General features: G+C 29.2%; 1 protein-coding gene across 5 annotated transcripts in view; it reads right to left on the reverse strand.

Annotated features, from left to right (window-relative positions):
* The window catches only part of LOC142319404 (glutamyl aminopeptidase-like), a 102,493-nt gene extending 83,380 nt beyond the window's left edge, over nt 1-19,113 (reverse strand). Inside the window, exons 1-2 of one of the 5 annotated variants that reach the window (XM_075356652.1) lie at nt 19,061-19,113; nt 3,914-4,542 (exon numbers count right to left, since the gene is read on the reverse strand). In XM_075356652.1, the coding sequence (XP_075212767.1) occupies nt 3,914-4,042 (129 nt within the window). In that variant the 5' untranslated portion in view covers nt 4,043-4,542; nt 19,061-19,113. The other 4 variants (XM_075356660.1, XM_075356670.1, XM_075356689.1 and 1 more) reach the window with 4 other exon arrangements.
* Between the last annotated feature and the right edge of the window lie 4,630 nt (nt 19,114-23,743).

Raw genomic sequence — 23,743 nt, forward strand, 5'->3', positions numbered from 1 at the left:
GTAACTTTATGGAATTTATTCCCTCATAATGCACTATAAAAAAGAAAACAAAATTAAAAAAAAATTAAATACGCTCTCCTTCAGGTAAATTAAAAAAAAATCCTTAGAATGATAAAATTAAGCAAAAACTTCAAGCGACTAAAATTAATGTAAACAGAATTATTGAAAATTTTTTGAAATTTCATTCACAGATTTGTTTATAGGTATTGCATGGAAAGTGTTTTTACTGACTTTTTGAAGAAAATATTAAGGAATGATACATAAATGCATTAAATTCAGTAATGAATTTTTAAGAAAAAATTACTAGCGTAGATGTAATGCTTGTGATAGAAATTCAGTTTAAAAAAAATGTTTAAACTTTGTTTTCCGTCACTAATTTAACCATCAGTTTCTGTAAACCAACAGCTCTAAGTAAATGAATATATACAGTGCCCATCACCTGTCCTGTACTACGATTCACTACTCAAAAAGTGACGTAACCTTATGGAAGAATGTTTCCTTCTTTTGTTGCAGGTTTAATTGAGAAAAATGGGTTAAACAATGCAGCAGAGAATATTCATTGTTTCCCAATACATTAGATGTGCCAGTTATGCTAAACCCAGAATGAATGCCTTCACAGAAAAGGCCTTCAAAAACAAGTCCTCCATCAAGCGGCTGTCCGAAAGAGACAGGGAATGTACAGATACAACCAAAAGTGGTCGATCAAAAGTGCTAACAGCAGAAAAGTTGATCGACGTGCAAGCTGCATATTCTGTTAATCCCAAGAAATTTGATTTGTGTGACGCCTATCTGACAGATCTGGTCTCTCCGTTGGTAGTGACCACATGGAATTGCGCGCATTTAAGATGAATCCGTACAGAATTCGTGTTATTCACGGGTTATTACCTGCAGATACTAGAAAACATGTAGCTTTCTGTCAGCGGTTCACGTCATCTTTAACGCTAGACGGAGAAGAAATCGATGATAGGTTTCGGTCTGACGAGGCATGGTTCCACCTTGATAAATACGTGACACACAGAATTCACTCATTTGATGTACGAAAAATCCACATCAACTGCACGAATCACCTCTGCACGGACAAAAAGTGGGCTTTGGTGTGCAGTTTCAGGTAGGCGAATCTTCATAACATTCTTTTGTGACACAGTGAACGGTGAGCGTTAAATACAGATGGTGCAACAATTTGTAAACACTGTACCTCTAGAACGGCTAGAGTACGCGTGGTTTCAGCGGGACAATGTTACGGCCCATACGACAATACTAACGCTAACCAACACCTTTCTGACTTTCTTGGATCAGTGTTTTCATGGACAACTACTGATTAATCCCTTCCTTATTTTTTCTCGTGGGGATATCTTAAGGATGCTGCTTACAAAACCTCACACCTTTCCCGAATTGCAGAGCAAAATTGAACGATGTGTTACTGGAATTCCTCAACCAACGTTAAAACATTGTTTAAGAGCCTGTAACGTCGTATTCAATTATGTGAATCGCATAATGTAGGCCACTTTCAACAACTATTGTAACTTACTCAGTTTCCTATACGGCTGCATCACTTTTTGAACAACTTTTATTTGAGCTACGTTAAAATGGGAAACATTAATCTTCCAATAATAGTCGCGTTTAGCTTTTCTGAGGAGTTTGACTCCTCATAATTAACTCGACTCATAATATAGAATCATGGCCTCCATTTATTTCCTTATCACTTTCCTTTTAACCTTTGCAACTTAATTTCAATATTATCGTTTTTTCACAAAACTGAACACAAAGCATCCTTTTTAACGAGTATTTTTTAAACTTTACACTTATTTGAAACGTGTCAAAAAATTATAAAAGAATAACCGATTAACCCGTTAATAATTTTTTGATTTTTTCACCCAATTTGAGCGTTTTTAAACTTAAAAAAAAGATAATATCTACTTAAAAATAAATGAGAATATTCACAAAATATACTATGGGGTGGAGGTAAAAAAGAAGAAGATACAGTTACGGAATGTGAAAGTAATAAATAACCTGTAATAGTATAAAATACAATATAGTTTAGTTAAGTAAAATTAATGATTACGTGTCGGTTACAATGATCGACCGGGAACTCCGGGGTCCTTAGGCTGGGATGGGATAAAATAAAAGACCCAGACCCGGCTGCTGGGTTGGCGACTTGGTCAAGTCCGGTTCTCCCTGCTCAGTGGTTAGAGGTGTGAGGCTTAGAGTATAGACAGAGACCCGGTCTCCGGGGAGGGGCCCGGGAACGACATAGTCGAGTCCTGTACACCTCTTCTTGGAGATTAGAGGCAGGCGATAAAAAAGATCCACCGGGGGTGCTGAACTGCCATGCCGTACGTACTAAAGGTCGGTGGGGAGGCCCTCTTAGAGTTGAAGGAGGCTCCTAGGCTGAGCTATACTTGATTGTATGTCCGGCCCAGGAAAAAAAAAGATTAAATACAAATTATAATTAACAACAATTTCCTATTGAGTATTCAAGTTGTTTGCCTTCAAGCATTAACCTACTGACTTCTATATTCTAAATTTTACACTCGAGCACATTTTTACTTAATTTGCTACAAATTTTGCTTAATTTTTTGGCAACTTTTCGTAAGAACTGAATCATATCTTGAACAGCAAAGGTATATTTTTTTCAAATACCTTTTCTTTAATAACCTCCCAAAAGAAAATATTCAAAGGGATAAGATTTAAAGAATTGAATGAGCATTCAATTGACTCTCATCGAGCTATGATAGCATTATTCAAAACGTTATTTGGTCAAATAAAGCAAATTTTAAATTTTCAGTTACCGTTAACAGGCACAACTAGATCTATTTCTCAATAGAAAATCCTCATGTAACGAGTGAGGAACAGTGATTCGACTAGGTTTTATACTTTAGACAGATTTTTCGTGTAAAGATATCTTTGAATCTATCTTTTTCAATACACTTGTAGACCAACACGAGTATCTTAACAAGCTAAGGAATACAGTTGTACTAGATTAAGAGGACTACAAAACCTTATTTTCAGCACGATGTGGCTTCTGCATATTACTTGACAAGAACTTTCAAGTACGTGGGTAGGACGATGGAAATCGATGAAAATTTTGTAGCGATATCTGTCTACTTTGAGTGAAAAATGTAGACTACAGGAGTGTGTTAAACAATTTGAATATTCAAGAGTTTTTTCTTAATGCAAAAAAACAATATTTACAAATTTTTGCATATAATTCTTTAACATGATATAATTTGGTGTAATTGTTAAGTCGTTAAACATTTTTGGGTTCCACCCTACGGTGATAAAAACTTGTTCTTCGCGATTTCCTGTTCAGAGGTGAATTTTATCAAAATGTATGTAATACCACTCATTAAAGGAAGAGAAAAATCTAATCTGTTGGTGTATGGAATTTTTGGGTATATTTTTGCTAAATTACGTTAAAATACACACTTCCATATTCCAAAGAACCTACTTTAAATCTTATTTTTCAAAACCTAAGTTCATTGATTTTAGCGATCAGTTTGTTTTTCATACGGTTAGCGTATTTTATGCTAAAAATAATAGAGAAAATTGTTGTGTTAAAATAGTATTAATAACTGAAAATTTAATTATATAAATTAAATATTTTATTTAAATATATTTAATTTTATATTTTCAAGAGTTAACAAAATTTATATTAACTATAAAATTTTAAAATGATTTACGTTTGCTATGAAAGAAAATAGTTATCAAATTGAGATTACGTAAATATTGTATGAAATATGAGTCTAACTTATTAACTTTATTGATTTAAAAAACAATTAGCAATATTTAATGTAAAAAAATCTAAAGAAAAAACACATTTAATAAAAATATTAATATTATAATCATAATTATAAAATAATAAATAAATTTGATCAAAGAATCTTAATAAAAATAGACAAAGAAATTTACTTACCTTTTTTTTAATATCATAAGATGTCAGTTCTGCATTCGAGTCAGCTCTTGATGAAGATAATTCATTGTAAAATAATAATGTATTCAATAGAATCACTAAAGAGTTTATGCAACAGTTATTCAAAAACATTTTCAAACCGTTGTTTATAAATGAAAAACTAATAATAAAAAATAGTTATGACTATTCGCAATTAAAAAAAATCTCATTTTCTTCGAAAATAATTTATCATTTTCACAAAGTTTAATTTTAAATTTGGAAATTTACAAATATATTCTCTAAATATTTATAAAACAATAATGTTCTAGGTTACAGCTGGTTGACAAGTAACAACAATCTCTTTTAAAAGACAGTCAATCGTCTTGGTGCAACATATTGTAAGTAAATGTAAAACTGTTACATACTATAACGGAGATTGGTTACGATTTCACCAAACCAAGCAAGGTCGTTATATAATAAAATAGGTTCTTATAATCCTAATAAATTCTTGTATATTTGCCAATGATAATATTTTCTTTTTTAACATTTATTTTCTTTAAAAAATATGAAAATATAAATTTTCTCTAGTATTACTTTCGTAATATTTTATGTATAATTATTTTTTGTAAACATAAATAAATTCAATGGCAGAACTAAAAATAAAGAATAAAATAAAAAACAAACGTGAAAGTGAATGTTTAATATCTTGATTACTTATGCGTTAGTTGAAGGTTGTTATTAAATATAATAATACAGCATAAATATAAAATTCTAATTTTAATAGAAAGCATAAAATTAAACAGTTTTTTTTCATACTAATGTATCTAATTAATAAAACGAATATAATTAATGTAAAAATCTGAGTTGGGTAAACTTAATAAATACGTAGCTTATTGAAATCGTAATTTCACTATAAAAAAAGTAATAATAAATAAGAGTTGGCAAAGTCATTAATAACTTGCACAGCTTTTTCATTGCAAAACCTTTTCGGTTATACCGAGCAGCTTTTGCAATTCAGTCTTATTTTTATTTTCATAATAAACCGTTTACATAAAACTAACAAAATAAAAATTTTGCGAATTTTTAAAATTTTGAGGCCTCCGTATCAAAACGACTTTTTTTATAATAATGATTATCAAAATAAGATTTACGTATCAAAATGACCAAATTAAAAAAAAAAAAATGTTGATTTTGGGTGACTCCTTTACTATGTGGAGACAATTTAGTAAAAAATCTTTTTTTTTATAAAGTGATCGTTGACAACAATAAAAAAATTTAAATAAAATAATTATTTAAAAAATATTGAAATAATAGAATATAACATTTATGATAGTAATAAAAAAAATTGCTTCTTATTTTGGGTCCGGGTTGTATTATTGGGGGGGGGGGGGCAAAACTACTTATATTTTAATTACTCTTACAGTGACAAAGAAAAATTAAGAATCAAAAAACAGAATATTATATATTTCAGAGGTGGGGAATAAATTTAAAGAAAAACATTTTTCTAAAAATATTCAGAAATATAAAACATATATTTCAATTTTAAGAGGTGGGTTTTCTTTGGAAAAAAAATTGGATTATTTAAATGCAATATAGGTAAAAAATTTAACTAAATTTTTACCAATGTGCCTCTAAAGAAAATCGAAAATGATTTTTTCGCGGTATCCCCTGAATAATTAAAAAAAAAAATAATATGATCATTGCCCCATACATTGAAAAATTTGAACTAATATGAAGAAAAAAAACGCGTCTGTCAATCCTGAGATATAAGGCCTTGACACTGAAACACATACGTACGTATGTACATACATACATATGAATATGTATTTTGGCCTGACCATATGTTTTTCGGTCTCGATCCTAAAGCGTAAAGAAAACCTGATTCCCCATTTTTGACATTATCAACATACACTTTCCCCTTTAATATAGCTATTCTAGCTGTATTTGCCGAGAATGCCAGGAATATATATAGATTAAAACAATTTAAAGCCTTTTTCTAAAAATATTCAGAAATAGAGTAAAAAAAAGAAACATATATTTCAATTTTAAGAGGTGGGGGGATTGATCTTTTGAGAAAAATATGTATTAAGTTATTTATGTAACCAATCTAGATAAAAAATTAGCCAAAGTAAGTTTCTTCTAAACTAACTTTGAAGATGATTGAAATTGAATCAATTGAGTGAGCAACATAAAACCGAACCCATAATGAAACCACTACCAAACACTATTTATGAAAGACTCTCACACAACTAGCGCGACTAGAGGATGTATATGTTACTACTGATTGTTGCTGCCGTTTGTCTGGCGATTACATGTCAGCGCAGTGTACGTTTTATTGCAGTTTAACAGTGAGTGCATTTGTGTTAAATGCCTTATTCAATCTAGGAGAGGATAGCTATAGTTGAGGCCTATATTCGTTTTGGATTGTTTGAAGAATCACGTCAAGTATTCGTAGAAACATTTTCGAATGCCTGTATCCCAGCGAAAAGTAACATACACGATTTAGTTAAAAAATGGCGAACAACAAGTTCGGTTTTAAATGCAAAACGAAATAGGCAACCTTCCGTTAGGACTCCGCTGGCCATTGCCGATATTGAAAGGAGAGTTACTGCAAGTCCAAAAAAATCACTACGTAAGTTATCCCAACAATCTGGTGTTAAATACACATCTTGTCGTAAAGTTCTTTATGAATTAAAATTGAAACCATACCGCGTTACAACTGAAAGAAACAGACAAACCGAAACGACTTGATTATTGCAAGTTGGTTCTCGAAAACATTGTTGATGGACAGATAGAGCCGATGTCGTATTTCATGTCAGACGAGATATGGTTTCATTTATCCGGCCATGTTAATTCGCAGAAAACCAGGTACTGGATGGCGAGAAATTCTCACGAGATATTCGAGCGTCCACTTCACGATGAGAAAGTTGGTGTTTGGTGTGCCGTTTCCGGTAATCGTATAGTGGAGCCAATAATTTTTAACCGGCTGTCAATTCACAAGTTTATCTCACAATTTTCGAAGAATTCTATGTGGAATGACTGATAATGAAAAACAATACAGCTTCTTCCAACAAGACGGAGCAACGTGTCACACATCAAATGTTTCACTGAATCGCCAGCAGAGGATGCCAAACGAGATGCCAGCAGAGGACGGATGGTCTCCATGTTCCTCAGAGTTGTCTACTTGTGATTTTTTCCTTTGGGGCTACATAAAGGAGAGAGTTTATGCATCTAATTCCCACAGTACTGATAAACTGAAGATGAACGTTCAACGAGAAATAAACGTAATTGACAACAACGTTTTGCGTCAGACGACTCTTAATGCAACATTTAAATTACGTTTCGTTTATCTTATTTAATTTATCAGTATCATTCATAAAATTTCATTCAAACATAAAGGCGAAATTTCTGATTTCGCAGCGGTTACGTTATGGGTTCGGTTTTTTGTTGCTCACCCTGCATATATATACAAATATATGTAAAAGTCTGCCCCTCGCCAACTGCTGTGTCTAGTGTATTAGTTATTGTATTGTACTAGTCTGTTGTCTAGGCATTTTATATACAAAAGTGCCATGTTATTAGTAATATGATAATGTCATCTGGTTAGATAGTACAACAAAGAAGATCCTGCCCTTACCAGCCGACTGTTCGGTTGACAAAGACGGGAAAACCTTCAGCTCACTTAGTGTAGGCTACATAAGGTCAAATACAATTAGAAATAAATGGCAACAGCGGAAAACCCATTTAATAGAATAAACAAACTATCTGTCGTTCAAATTGGCACCCATGAAATAGAAAATATTAGCTGTTCGAAAGTTCGTTTCGAACTTTAGTTTGTTTTGTTCTTCGGCCCAGAATCGATAGTCCTATTTATGGGAGAGTAACTTCATAAATGAAAGTGAGTTTCATCCAGTATAATTAAATTATACAAAACTTCAGGATTTTCATAGAAAAACTCTTAAATCACGTTTTAAAATTCAATTCTCTAAGGAATATCATTCGTCTGTAGTTTCGTATACATTTTTTTTTGTATAATCAAAGATCAATGCAAAATTTTACCCAGTTGTATCTGACAAGTTCAAAGGCCTTGAACTGGTGTTCACCGAGTTATCTCTTGTCTCATTCTCACAATATTTTCTGGAGTTCTTACACTATTTATTGTTTTTCCTTCATACACACTTAAAATACTCCGGTTAGCCAAAATTTACTGCACTGTCTAAGATAAGATTGTGTGAATGAACTTTACCTATTACTTGCGACAAACTTTCGGGTACGGACACAATTGATTGAATTTCGATCTAGGCCAACAGCAAAAACTTGTCAGTTTAAAGACCACATAATTTTAAAATGAAACTTTACAATTAAATTTTAAAGTTTCACTTATTTAAATTACAAAATGAATCTTTAAAAGGTTTGCATAGCAACACCACATACTGTGTCCTCTTTCCAAATCTTCTTTCTGACTGTAACATCCTTTTATTCGTCAAAATCCAGAAGCGTATCAGTATTATTTCAATATTTATTTTAAAAAAGTTTGTACTGTAAAAACTTTCACACGAGACAAGATTGTCATTAAATTGTTAAAAACTAAAAATAAAAATTCTTAGAGGAAAAAGAAAGCAAAATTCAAATACAACCGGGGTAGTATAATCAATAATTAAGTTCAATATGTTTCTTTTAATCTGGAAAACTAGTTGGAAGATTTTGAAAAAAATCTTATTACCTACATTAAATGCTAACGTAACATAAAAAATTAAAACACGAGGAATAATGGGCTATTAGTTAAGGTATTGTTAGTTTTATTTGCATTATCAGTTAGTTAAAACAACAAATTTTACTTTGTTTAATGAAATGTTTCAAAAAACTATAATAAAAAGATAACGAATCTATTCTATTCTAGTATTGCACTAAAAAAAAAACTATTAACGTGTACAGTTGAGAATTTGAATCGTATTATTTTCACAACTGTAAGATGGTAGTTCAATCTTAGAACTCGATTTAAAAGAAGGTGTTGAAAAATTTATTAAACTTTTCTTGTTCATTTTTTTTAAATAAGAGAGGGGACTAAGAAATTTTTTTTCAAATTTACCAACTAAATTTTCATTAAATAAATAAATTCTGTAATTAAAACAAATTAGAGAAGAATATATTTACAATACCTTCTTAATTTTGATATAATAAAATAAATTTTAAAAGATAATATAACCCGGGTTGGTCTAGTGGTTAAACTCGTCAATGCAAAATCAGATGATAATCGAAGTCGAGAGTTATAAGGTTCGAGTCCGTGTAAAGGGAATGGTTTTTAAATGGATTTGAATGCTACTATGGATACAGTTTTTTTATGGTTAGGTTTCATTTAATCACACGCCTCAGGAATGGTTGACCTGAGTCTGTTTCAGATTATATATTTATCGGTATATTGCACTACGTATGCAGCTACATCAGGCCTGGCAGAACGGTAGCAGTAATTACATTTGCCCGCACACGCACGCACGCACACGCACACACATACCCACATACCCACACACCCACATACACCCCCACACCCACACACACCCACCACACACCCACCCACATCCACAACCACCCACACACCCACCCACATCCACAACCACCCACACCCACAACCACCAACACCCGGAAATAACTGGAAAACTGGTTGGAAAAAATAAAATTATAATAAATTTTGAAAGATAATGTATAAATTAATGTATAATGTATAAATTTAATTTAAATTTTCTTTTTAATATTTATTTTTTCATCTATGAACTAAGGTCGTATGAAAATTTTTTCATCAAAATTCTTTATAGTCTCCAGGTACGAATATATCTGGCGGCTAGAGGAAGGATAGGATTAAAGGGGATTAACTCCGTCATTATGAAATCTTGAAATATTCTAAATATGACGTAAAATACTATTTGAGAAGATGATCGATAAGATAAACTACGACAATGATATCCTAAAACTACAATTGATTACCCAGACCCCAGAGATACCTCGGACCTGGTTCGTAGTTAAAATAATTAAAATTTTCTAATTATATCAAATTTTGAGATGGGTTTAGAAATTAACAAACATTTAGCTCACTTTCCTGAACAAAAAAAAGTTTTAGAAAATTAAAAAATTTAATAAAATTATAATTGTTTTCTTGAGAAACCCCCCTCTCTCTTCTTTCTCTCTTCTTTTCTCTTCTTGATACTCTCTCTTCTTTTATTTAGCTTTCGGTACCACCGTAAGGTATTACTTCAGAGGATGAGTGAGGATGATGTGTATGAATGTAAATGAAGTGTAGTTTTGTTCAGTCAGATCCACCATTCCTGAAATGTATGGTTCATTGAAACCCACCGCCACCAAAGAACAACGATATCCACGATCTAGTTTTAAAAATCCGTATAAATGTAACTGCCTTTACTAGGATTTGAACCTTAGAATTCTTGACTTTGAAATCAGCTGATTTGCAATGAGTTTAACCACTAGACTAACCCAGTGGGTTCCACCATTGACACTAAAAAAATATTACGGCACTTTTTGACAATACTCGATGATGGCAATTATATTTTCCGTTTACTCCTCGTTGCCATCTTCTAATAACTTTTCTGGCATCATATCTCTAGAAGGAAAATACGGTAATCAATAAAAAATGGGTATGGGGTTTTTTTGCATTTCTCGACGTTTCATGACCAAGGGATCCCAAAAAACAAAACAAGTGACACGGTAATGTTCGTACGTTGGTGCGTTTGAAGCATAATTTTTGATTGGATAAATTGATTTTGATGAAAATTAGCGCAGAGACTCATGAGAATTAGTGCATATAAGGAAATTTATTGGTAAAAGTTTGGGAACAATATCTTCACGGGGTAGGGTAGATAGTTTCTTTGGGGTTAATTTTCTTAAAATTTTGCAAACATAGACTACCCTTACTTTAAAATAAGCTCAGTATACATGTATACATGGACAACACATGACTTCCTTGTACGCCTAATAAATTAAATATATATATATATATATATATATATATATATATATATATATATATATATATATATATATATATACACATACATATTTTTTACTGTACTTCATTTAAAGTTATTTTATTTGAGATTCAAGCCTCCATGTTTTTAATAAAGTGGACAGGTACACTATTGCATTGTGGTGGACACCACATTGCATCACTTTTTTTTGGTGTTCGTTTCAGCATTTTATGTTAGTTTATCTATTAATTTCGTTTAACGTCGCTCAAGTGTGCTGTAATTGAGAACGTGTCAATCCGTAACCATGGACACACCAGTTTGAATCCGACTTCATATAAATATACGTAAAAAAAAATTATTTAAATATACTGATGGATTAATAAATTAAATTTATTAACCTCTGTAAAAATTTTCTAATTAAAATGAAAAGTGCATAAAATTCTATCAGTAATAACTTCTGATTAAAAAAAATTTTTTTAAATTGTTATTATTGAATTATTACTTTTTTGAAACTTTTTTTTACAATTGAAGGTTAATAATAATTATTAATAAGTTAATATATTTAAATTGAAAAAAAAAATGTTAAAAAAAATATAAGAGTACGTATATGAAGTCGGATTCAAACCGATGTGCCTTCCCCTTATAAGATCCAAATATTTTATTAATTAAAATTTTATTTAGGTATATTTACTTAGCTTTGGAATCAATTAAATAAGTACAACTTTTCAAAAGTCCAAAATCCAAAAAAATTGGATTTTGAACGATTGCAATCAAAAGGAGCGAGATGCACAACCAGATGTTACATCAACCCTAAATCCAAAATTTCAACATTTTACGGCTAATTGGCTTTGAGTTATGCGAGATATAAACGTACGTACGTACAGACGCCACTCCGAATTTGATCAAAATGGATATTTTCGTTGAAATTTGAAAACCGGATTTTTCGCGATCACAATACTTCTTTTACTTCGTACAAGGAAGTAAAAATTATTTTTCCCCAAATTCTCTCCTCCCAAAAATCGAAAAAACTATATAATTTTTTATTGCGTACCTTTTTAACGAAATTTTTGTCTTTCTAACCATAGTAGTAGTGCAAGAGGCCCAAAAAAATATTTTGGGGGTGAGGGAGCTAATCAAGTTTAAAAATGTCGACTTGTTGAATTTTTTAAAACTTTTTTAGTTTATATCAAATTTTATTAATAATATTTGAATAGAATTTCAATATTATTTCATAATATTGCAATAGAATTTGAAAAAAATCTTAGGTAACTATTTGTTGGTTGTACATTTTTCAGGGGAATTTTTTAAAATTTCTTCCATTTCTCATAGTAAACGTAATTCTTTAAATATATAATTATTATAAAAATATAAAATTAACTCTTTCAACTAACCAATGCTAGCAATGTTTAACAACCTTGTTGTCAGTTTTTTCATCAATTTTCTTTTGTCTCTCTTTCTTATGTTGTAAGTTATTCTATGGACACAACTAAGCTTTTATAATTTTATTTAGCAATTGTTTGTCCGTTGTGTGATAGCTGTTGTTAAGCGTGATTTTAGTTAACGATTACATAGTGGTTCACAGTAATGAAAAGAAAATTGAAAAGAAGAAAATTAATATTTAGTATCGAATTCATCCCAATTTTTATTTATATTCATTTTTATTTGTTATAGGAATTTGTTAATTTAAAAAAAAATTACCACTACCCACCCGCCCTATCATCTAATAAATAGAGAAATAACGACACTTCATCAATGATTCGGCAAATATCTCTTTTATTAATTAATCTTAAAACCAACTTGATTTTTTTCATTCTTATTATTTAATTTTATATAAATATTTATAATAATCTCAAGTCATCATCGATTATGTAAAAATAAAATTTTAAAATTAATGAAATATTTTATTAATAATTTCAAACTAATAAGCTCTGAATTTATACTATTTGATATAAGAAAATGGCGAGAACAAATTATATTTTTAGAATTAACTAAAATTTGAAATTATATATATATATATATTTGAATTAATAAGATGTTTCAGGATACTCGAATTTAAAAAAAACTTAAGTATAAAAAAAATCATTAAATAAATCTAAAACGAGATAAATATTAAAAATTATAAAACACGTCCCAAAAAAAAAAAATATTGCTGACAAAAATTGCTATCTTTAATATAGGATAGTAATTAAAGAGCATGCGGATGTCAATTTTGTATATAGTGTATTTTTTTCAGTACTTTTAAATTTATTTAAACATATATCCTATGATACTCCTGGTAACTTATGGATTCCAACGCGCGGTCATGCATTTAAATCGGTTCTGCCGTTGAGCTGCTACAGTGGAACAAACATACATACACCCTAAATACATTACACTCCTTTTTTTGGGAAAAAATATTTCAAGAACACATGTAATGGCTTTAACTAAATGAAAATATACAGTTCTCGTTAATAAATTAAAAAAAAAAATATAATGTAAATCCTATCTTATGTACTTGAAAAATTATTTAATTTATAGATGCTAATAATAATAATAAACAATATTTAAAATCCGATAATGATAGCAGAGAAATTTCAACTAAATTTAATTTTCGTTCCACTTTTATTAACACTTTGAGATATGAGGTTTCCGAATGGTTCAGAATGAGGCGTCAAATGAGAGAGTTATTAAAAAACGACTCAATAATGTGATAGATTTTTCAAATTTTTAAACTTTTAAACATACATATTTACATAGCCTATCACACTCCCGGTAACGTTAAGATTCCAACGCGGGGTCATACATCTATATCGGTTCAGCCGTTGAGCCGCTACAAACATACATACATACACCCTAAATACATTACCCTCCTGTTTTGGGCAGTCGTGTAAAACAAAAACCAACTTAAAAACACATAAGTTTTTAATTCTTTACATTTTGATAACCCAGCTGAAAATTAAAGCAAGCCAAGTTTTGAGCTTCAATTCAGCTCAAAATTAAAACAGAACTACTAACAATTTGATAATCCTTCACTTGGTACAAACTTTAATAAGTAACAGATTCTAAAAATTAAATTACACTTTTATTATTTTTTTTTTTAAATAAAAAGATTTTTAAATTTATTTTTATATAAATTATGATATGAAAAAGTCGTTTACAAAAAAGATAGAATAAAAAACCTTTATATTGATAAAAATACGATGAGGAATACAGATAAAGTATGTTATAGAGCGTAATTTAAGACTCCCTGGAATACGGAAATACAAGTAATTTTTAACACAAATTAATTTATGTAATATTTTTAAATTTTCGAGATAAAAATATTTTAAATATAAGAATAATTTAAGGTTTATGTCTAATTGAAAAAAAATTTCCGTTACAGTTATGTAGGAAAGATTTATAACAAGATTTTCACAGAAATTTCCTCTAAGAAATGTAACCAAGAGTCATTCAAATCGGTCCATTTGTTAAAGAAAAAGGTTTGAACGTATACATAAAAATTTTACGGGTAGAACTGAGAAAATACTTTTTTGTGGCGACTGTTAAAAACAAAATTAAATGGGAAAAATGTATTATTTACTACCCATATTTAAAAATAAATTAAAAAAATATATAATATTTAATTAATCAAAATTATGATCCGAATTGTAATAAATAATTCTTAAATAAGGTCATTCTTAAAGACACCTGTTCTAAAATAATAATAATTTTAGTTAACTAAATTTAAAAATACATTTTTCTTAATATTTTATTTACTAAGAAAGAATTATTATCTGCTAAATATAATAAATAAGGTCAAAATTTGGCAGAAGGCCAGATCATATTTCCCGTCTACGCAAAGAATGTAATGTTATTTTGGTGGTACATTTATTTATTTACTCCTCTAATAACTTCAAATTGAATTCACACATTTTTATGAAATGGTCGACATAAAAAAAAATAAGTCCAAAATTTACAAAAGCCATAAATAAAAGCTTCTATAAATGATATAAAAAATATAAATAATACGTAACAATATAAAGCAAGGAGAATAATTAAATAAAACTAATTAAAATGTGAAAAAAAAATTCAAGTAATAATAGTAATAACATACAGAGTGATATTAAAGCATGGAAACGTCTTCATGTTTAAAAACTGAGGGAAATTAGGAGATAGAAACTAAGTGCAAATCAACATAATCGTAGTTACAGAATTACTACTTCATGGTGAGTTTAAAATTTTTGTTCGCCATCTTGGATCCACCATATTGATTTAATTTTTTTTTTAAATAGGAAGGTGCACATGTGATACATTATTTTAATGTAAAATGTTTCGAAAAAAAAAATGGTGAAAACCGTTTCTCGATAAATTCTTTCGTTTTCGAATTATAAATAAAGTTACAAAAACGGAAAAATGGCGGAATTAGTAAAACGATCCCCAGTAGTAATTTTTTATTTCGTATTACACGTGACAGCAATCCAGGGCCTTCACAAGATTGTTTACATCGGTGCTTTCATGGTGATGATCGTTAATGGCCAGAGAGTTGGAGGAGCTGTGAAGCGAGAGAGACCTGGGATGCCGGCTTGGAAGTTTCGCGTCTGACTAGGTAAGTTAACAAGCTGCGAAGAGAGATTGGTCGTCTGGCCACACTTGTGACAGCCCAGAACCCCAGTCAGAAAGTGCGAGCTGCTGCGGAGACCATTGTTAGCGTCCATAGGCGACTAGCTGAGTTTTAATCGGCGTTGTGTTAATATGAAGAAGACTGACTTTGACCAACAATGGCAGTGTTCTTCTTGCCGTGAAGAGAAGAGTATTGAGCGAGAACCCATTTTTTTAGTCGACAATGTTACCTTGCAAGACGTAATGAAAGAACTTTTAGCCATTAAGCAAGAATAAAAACAATGTAAGAAAGACTTACATATGATTTATTGTTCAACAAAATTGATGACGCCAATAAAGCATCGAAACAAAAAGTTAAGATAATAGAAGACTACTTAAAACGGATGTTCTAGAAACGGAAAACAAACATCTGAAAAAGAAAATTTCTGAACTGGAATTTAGAATTGAAGAGGCGGAACAATATTCCCGTAAAAACTGTATTGAAATTCAAGGAATTCCAAGAAAAAAAGAAGAGGACAGCGTTGAAGTTGTAAAGGAGGTTGGAAAAGCAATCGATTTTAATGTCTCTGAAAATATCAAAGATAACTATCATAGACTTAACGACAGGCGGAACGATGAAGCTCCCAGGATAATAGTGAAGTTCACCAGGTATATTGATAAGGAGGAATTTCTTGCAAAGAAGCGTATAAAAAAGAACTTATCGACGCTAGATATGAACATTGTGGCTGATAATAGAGTTTTCATCAATGAATCGCTGAGCCCGACTCGGAAAAAATTACACTTTTTGGCCAGAGAAGCAAGAAAAAAGAGTATGAATATCTGTGGACGAAAGGTGGTAATATCTTCATGCGGAAAAGTAAGGATCCTTCTTCCAAAGTAATACGTATCACTTGTTCGGATGACCTCGAGATATTGTAAATATTAATACTACTGTTAATTCTCTTTTTCTTATTATAAGGTTTCTTTTTTAACAAAAATAGTTTTTATGTTCTTGAATTTTAGTTTCTGATATTTTTTTTTCTAATGAATGAATTATTTGGAAAAATAATTTCATACTAGTTCATCAAGACATAAGAAGTATGTTTTGCAACTCTTATGTCAACCTGGGAAACATTACCTGACGTAATAATTTTATCTGAAGTTTGAATAGGACCCCATGAAGTATGCCAGTACAAGTTAGAAAATTATACTATTGTTGAAAAATGCAATGATGGTTACCGCTGTGGTGGTATAATTGTTTATTTGCTTGATTCTATTATTTCTGAAATTATTGATTTGTCAAGGAAACACGAAAGCTGAATGGAAAGTAATTAATGAACTAACTAGACAAAAACGTAGAACAATGGAAACTAATAAGTTATTAATTGAAAATGAAATTGTTACTGATAACCTTAAAATTGCTAACCTTTTTAATGTTTATTTTTATTAATGTGCTGACAAGACCACCTAACCATGATAACTACAAAAAATATTTTAATCATAAAAATATAACCAACTCAATTTTTTTTTTACAACCAGTTACAAGTTGTATTGTTGAAAAAATTGTTAAATCTTTAAAGAAAAATAAATCACGAGAAACAGATAACATCAATTCTGATTTAATTAAAAAAATGTTTATTAAACTTATATTTAATTTTTAACATGCATTATTAGTATAAGTCTTGAGACCGGCAATTATCTTTATTTCCGGCAATTATCGCCGGCAATTTATCATCTGGCGATGATCTAAAAATGCTCTTGTTATTCCAATGTATAAAAGCGACCCAAGACATGAGTTATCTAATTATAGACTTATTTCTTTAGTTTCAACTTTTTCAAAAATTTTTGAAAAAATAAAAAGTTAAAATTTTAAAATGAACGTTTTTAGTAAAAATCAATTTGGATTTTTAGAATAGTGTAGTATGGAGGATGCCCTTCTTTGTTCACAGTAAATTATTACAAATAATGTGGAATTGTGGCACATAAGTGGTTTGAGAGTTACTTATCAGCTAGGAAACAATGTGTTAAAGTAGGAGAACAGATTAGCGACTGGGGTTTTGTTAGAACCGTGTTAGGTTCTAATTCTGGAGTTTTGTTAGGCCCAATCTTGTTTCTCATATACATATTAACAGCTTATGTGATGGAAGATTTAACGGTAAAATAACATCCTAAAAATTAACGGTAAAATAATATCAGTTATATTATCAAATAAAATAATTAACAATTTTTTTAATCTAAATATCTTCCACTACAACATCTGTATTTATATAAAGTTTTAAATTTATTTTACAAAAGAAGTGGTAGCAAACCAAAAGAAATTAATATATACTGACAACAGTTGAGATCTAGGCATGACTTTCACATGCCAAAATCAAAGTTTACTACATTTAATAAATTTTACACATATTTTTCCCCAAGAATCTTTAATAAATTACCTGCATTTATAAAAACCTCTTTAAACATTAAATCTTTTAAAAGAAATTTGAAAAACTGGTTGTCAACACTGTACAGTGTAAAGAGTGTTTACAGTGTTTATCAATAATATTTGTATTCTAATTTGTGTATTTAATTTTTTATTTTTTTAGAGTAGCTTTTAACTTTATTATTACTAGTTGTGCAATTGGTTTTCTCAAATATTTTTTAATTTTCTGTTCTGATGTAATTATTAATTACTAGTTTAAAATTTTTTAACTCTAGTTTTAATTTAATAACTTTAGTTTTAATTCTCCATTTACTCAATTACTAATTTTTAAGTGTCATGGTAACCTTGACACAGGCAATGCCTAAATAAGATACTTTTAAACCATTTAAAGTTAATTTTAATTTTTTTAATGACCATATTTAATTGTTGCTTTTTTACTGTTTTATTTTTTTATATATTTACTGCCACATAAAGTTTACTGTTTGTATAAAAATGTTATGTACTGTACATTGTAATGGTTGAAAGAATAAAAATGATTTGATTTGATTTGAATTGTTGCAGGATGCGAGTCTTATGCCAAGATTTTTCACCCAGAGAGTGATCTATCTGACTCAAATACTACATAGATTTTTTCAAAGAAGTTAATTAAAATAATTACATTTTAGACCGATTTGTCATTATGAAAGGGTGAACAAGAGAAAAGTTTAGTTAATGAGCCCTTTTTAGTTATTGTTTTTTGTTTTTACATTGTTATTATTGTCATTTATTGTTTTTTTTTGTTATAATTAAAATACCTAATCCTAACAAGAAGCACTGTAATACTATGTTGTTTAAACTAACTTAAAAACACTGCTTTCAGGTGTATAAAACACTGCTTTCCTATAAAATTTCATATCATTAAATATTAAAACTAATAAACATTACTATTAAGCCCATAATTAATGTTATTAAATTAAATAAGTGATAAAAATAAATTATTTTTAAAAAATGAACATATATTTATATATATTCTTGTGTATGTCTATAATACATTTATATATATATATATAATTTAAAAAAAAGTTATTTTTTATTATTATATGTATAACTAGATGAATAATTAATTAATAAATAAACAATGAGAATGAAAAAAACTGTCTGAAAACTTTTTTTTATGAACTTAACAAATAAATTGACTAAGAAACGCACAGTAAACACAAATCAGGTATGTAAACTCACTTGTTATCACATATACCACACTAAACACACTGTCAGAAAGAACTAAATAAGGAAAGTATTTCGGTTTAGATATTGTTAAATTTTAATGACCTTGAAGTTAAGAGGTCAATTTTAGATAATTCCATTAATTAAAATGAGTGATTATTAAGTTGATTGACGGTTTTGTTGACATTATATATATATAAATACTTTTTTATAAGAGTAAAATAAATTACAGTTCATGTATTAACATATGAGTAAAACAAATGGTATTTCAAACTCATGAACCATAATGACATTGATTTAATAAAATATTTTACATTAGATTTAAAGATATTATTTTAAGACATGATGTTTTTAAAATGTAATATGCTTTATACTTTGGTGATGACATCACGCATTGCATTTGGCTATTAGATTTTAAAGAGTATTCAACTTTAAAGTAGACTGCTATTTCCCACGATGTTTGATTTTATCATTTTGTTTGCAGTAATTCTATTTGTGTGTGAGACCATTCTGCTGTGTATAAGAAGTTGGTAAGACTGTAGTCCAGTGGTGGGAGGGAGGGAGTCTTGAAGTCATCTGTACATGTGATATTTGTTCGTCTATCGCAAGGACCGGTTATTGGAAAATGTTTTACTTCAAGTCTGATTATTCACAATGTAGCAAAAAATTAAAGATTTCATTTTTTGTGGAAAATTATGCCAGGATAAATTCTGTTCATTGATGACAATCTTTTCTGAAAAATATGAAGAGAAAGCACAACTGAGAAATGTTGCTTTCAATCATTAATTCGATTTGAAAACAACTGAATTCCTGTTTAGTGTAGCCATTGTAAATTATGAAGCCTTTTAAGAAATCCAACAATATACTTTGCTTTTCTGCAAGAGGATAAGTGTGTGTTGGTTCCAGCTAGTTCTATAGAGATGTATAAATTTTTTTTAGAGAAATCATCTCTACAATACTATGGCTGCTAAGAACTCCTAATCTTATCAATCTAGATTTCTTTTTATGGAACTACCTCAAAGACACCATCACAGGAGCAATTCACATACTTTAGACAAGTTGAAAATGTACATTACCAATACCATGCAAGAGAGAAGAAAACTTAGAAAATTTGCTAGCAATATAATGAAATATATTAATAACATATTTTATATGTTTATCAGTATATTCATAAACATATACATATTGACATATTGACATATATTATATGTTTATCAACATACTGATTAATATATGCATAAATATACTCATGTAATAAATGAAACTTCACACTTTGGCTGCAGTACAGTTATGAATGTCCTGTATGAGCATTTTCAGTGAGGCATCCTATTTTCCCCTCAGTTTCCTTTCCGTGCAATACATCTCCTAGGTGACAGTTGATAAAAAATGTAAAATTTATAGTTACTTTGGTCCAATTATGGATGTGTACAATTAGAACTGTTGAAGCCTAAACAAGGTAGATGCTTGTACAACTTATAACACTAACATGAATAATTCAATCAATGACTGACACATAGAGTTAGTTACAAGAGGGGAGACAGCTTCCAAGATACAATGTCCTCTTCTTTTTTTTCTTTTTGTTTAGCCTCTGAAACAATTGTGAGGTGTTACTTCAGAGGATTAATGAGGATGATGTGTATGTATGAATGTAAATGAAGTGTAGCTTTATACAGTCTCAAGTTGACCATTCCTGAGATGTCTGATTAATTGAAACCCAACCACCAAAGAACACCAGTATCTACGATCTAGTATTCAAATTCATATAAAAGTAACTGCTTTTACTAGGACTTGAACCTTAGAACTCTCAACTTCAAAATCAGCTGATTTGTAATATGAGTTCATCAGTAGTCAATACAGATGTTCTGTTAACACAAGTGGAAACACAAACACCAGACATTGGGGACTAGTAATGTACAAAAATTACATTCATTAAAAAAAAAAAAAATGCTGCAGCCAATGTGTTAAAAAGATGTACATAATTTCCAACATTTACTGTAAAGAATCATTATCTGAAAGGTTCCAGATGTGAATCCAGGAATGACATTTTTCACATAAAAAATATTTTGACATCCACATCCTCACACACATAACTACTTCACTTCTTACTTTCCTGAATAAGATGCCATGGGATAATTGTTATTTTTAATGATGACTTAGTTTGTTTTTGAGTAACATGTGATTCATGTCTGGTCATCTGTAATTGTTGTAATGGTTTAACAGCTGCGGTTATGGCACATACATATATACATTCCTATACAAAAACTTTAAGCTTGTGGGGTGCAGAAAGTATGAAAAAAGGTAAAAGGAAAGTATGACAAGTAAGGTTTTTATGATGTTTATTCACATTTATATGGATCTACTTTTAATTTAAAATATCTGATTTTGAAATTGTAACCCCACCCCAATAGGGTATACAGAATATTTATTGACTTATAATGTTGTAATTTAGTTTATGTGGATTTGACACTTTATAATATATTTGTAATTCATTTGATAAGTGTGTTTACCTTAGCATTTGGGAATTGAATCAAATTTAGGAAATGTAAAACAATTGATGACCAAAGAATTTGCTTTATGGCTTTAATAGTATCTTTATTAACTCAGATTTTACATGCTTTAAGAAACATCAATTGAAATAACTGTTGAAAGAAATGGTTGGCTTGTCAACATCAAGGTGTGAGTGATATATAGTATGTATAAGTCTAAGGACTTATGTATGTATGTATCCATAAACAATAGTAGTATTATTGTTGTGAGAAATATAAAAGTTTGCTGTTTGTTTTACGAAACAAAATTATTGAATGGATCTGCTTTGTCATGGTAATCCATTCTTTGTTTTGTCATAATTGTAAATAAATGGGATAAAACAATTATAATAATCGTTAATACACTGGTAATTCACTGACAAAATAATAGTAAATCTGGCATATCAGATTCAACTTTCAAAACTCTTCTGTCAGCTGAAATACTTTTACATCACTTTATGTAGGTTAAGGGATGTTGGTGAGAGGAAATTGAAAGGTACTATAAAAAAACTTTTATGGTAAAATATAAAAATTTATAAAATTCTACTATCATTTATAATAAATTTTAAATGTTACTTCTAATTTTTTTTATATAATGATAAAATATATATTAATAATAATTATGTAGAAAATTAAATCTGAATTAATTAAAAAATAAATCTGAAAAGTTCATTTCATAAGGAAAATATATATGTAATAATTTTTTTGTAAAAGACATGATGAAATATAGTCATTCTTTATTTTACAGAAAACCAATGAATTTCAGGGTGAAAATACATCATAATTCACTGTCATATGACATCAACATTAAGCAAGTCATGTAATGGCATTAGTCTTTACTTAATACATGTGCTATCTAAATGGAAGCTAACATTCAGTGATTAATTTTACCTAAGTGGGTTTTTATAATAAATACACACATACAATATATCTTCTTTTTTTTAATATTAAGACAGTAGTTATGTTTTTTAATTATGAAATGAATTTGAGAATGATTTTGTTGTATTGTAATATTCTACTTCTACTTATCTAGAAACAGTCAATTATAATATTTTACATATATATATATATATATATATATATATAGTTCTGAGTATATATATATATATATATATATATATATATATATATATATATACACACACATCAACTAATTGTCATTTAATAAAATAATATCTAAAAATGGGGAAAAGATCTATTTACTATCTATCTTTTGTGTAAGAACTTTTGTAATTTATACATTTTAATTAATTGCTAATAAGGCTTGGCCCATTTTTCAGAATTTTTTCAAAATTCATTTAAAAAAAGCAGTAGCGTAGCTGTAATTAATTGAAAAGAGAATTAATAAATAATTTCCCACAATATTCTCTTATCTCCCTGCCTTAAGAGTTCTATTTAAAGTCTTTTTGTATATCTATGATATTTTTCATGATTATATCAATTTAGTGAAAAATCTTATTTCACTTCTCTGTGAATAATAAAAATAAAAAAACAAAAAAAAGATAAACCACCTTTCAGTCTACTTCCTACAAAGGCAGAAGCATTATAAAATCATATCCTAGTATATTAAACTATATTATATCCTAGTCATACTATATTAATCATATCCTAGTATATTGGAACTATATGCATTTGTTATCTATGGGTAAAGGAATAAAAGGATGACTTAATGTGTTAAGTTTGTATAGTTTATAACAAAGAACTGAATTTGTTATAAAGGAATAAAAGGCATAATTTATTCCTTTATAACAAATAATAGGTACAGGTGTATCTATTGAACAAAAACCAGTCTGAACAAAACTTTTTATCTTTAGATAGATAAGTCACAAAAGAACAGCTACAGAACAGGATACCTATCCTGTAATAAATATCAGGTGACTCTTGAGTAAAAGTAAGAAAGAATTGCTGGAAAAAATTTTTGTTGAACTATTTAAGCTTATCAACACAAAATGTTTTAATAGTTGTGGCTCCTCCCATATTGTTAATAAGTGCTATTTCCCTAGGAATTTATGGATAGGAAGGTGCTCATTGCCTTGAGGAAATCTTTGAGCATTTCTCTGGGTAGGGTAGTTATCTTGTAAAGTGGTTCCTTTGAGAATTAATGTTTTCCTTTCTCAGTCCTACCCCTCTTTTATCCTTAATCCTTCTTCTACATTGCTGAGTCTATATTAAG

This window comes from Lycorma delicatula, chromosome 1 (genome assembly GCF_047948215.1).
Source record: "Lycorma delicatula isolate Av1 chromosome 1, ASM4794821v1, whole genome shotgun sequence".
Lineage (NCBI taxonomy): Eukaryota > Metazoa > Arthropoda > Insecta > Hemiptera > Fulgoridae > Lycorma > Lycorma delicatula.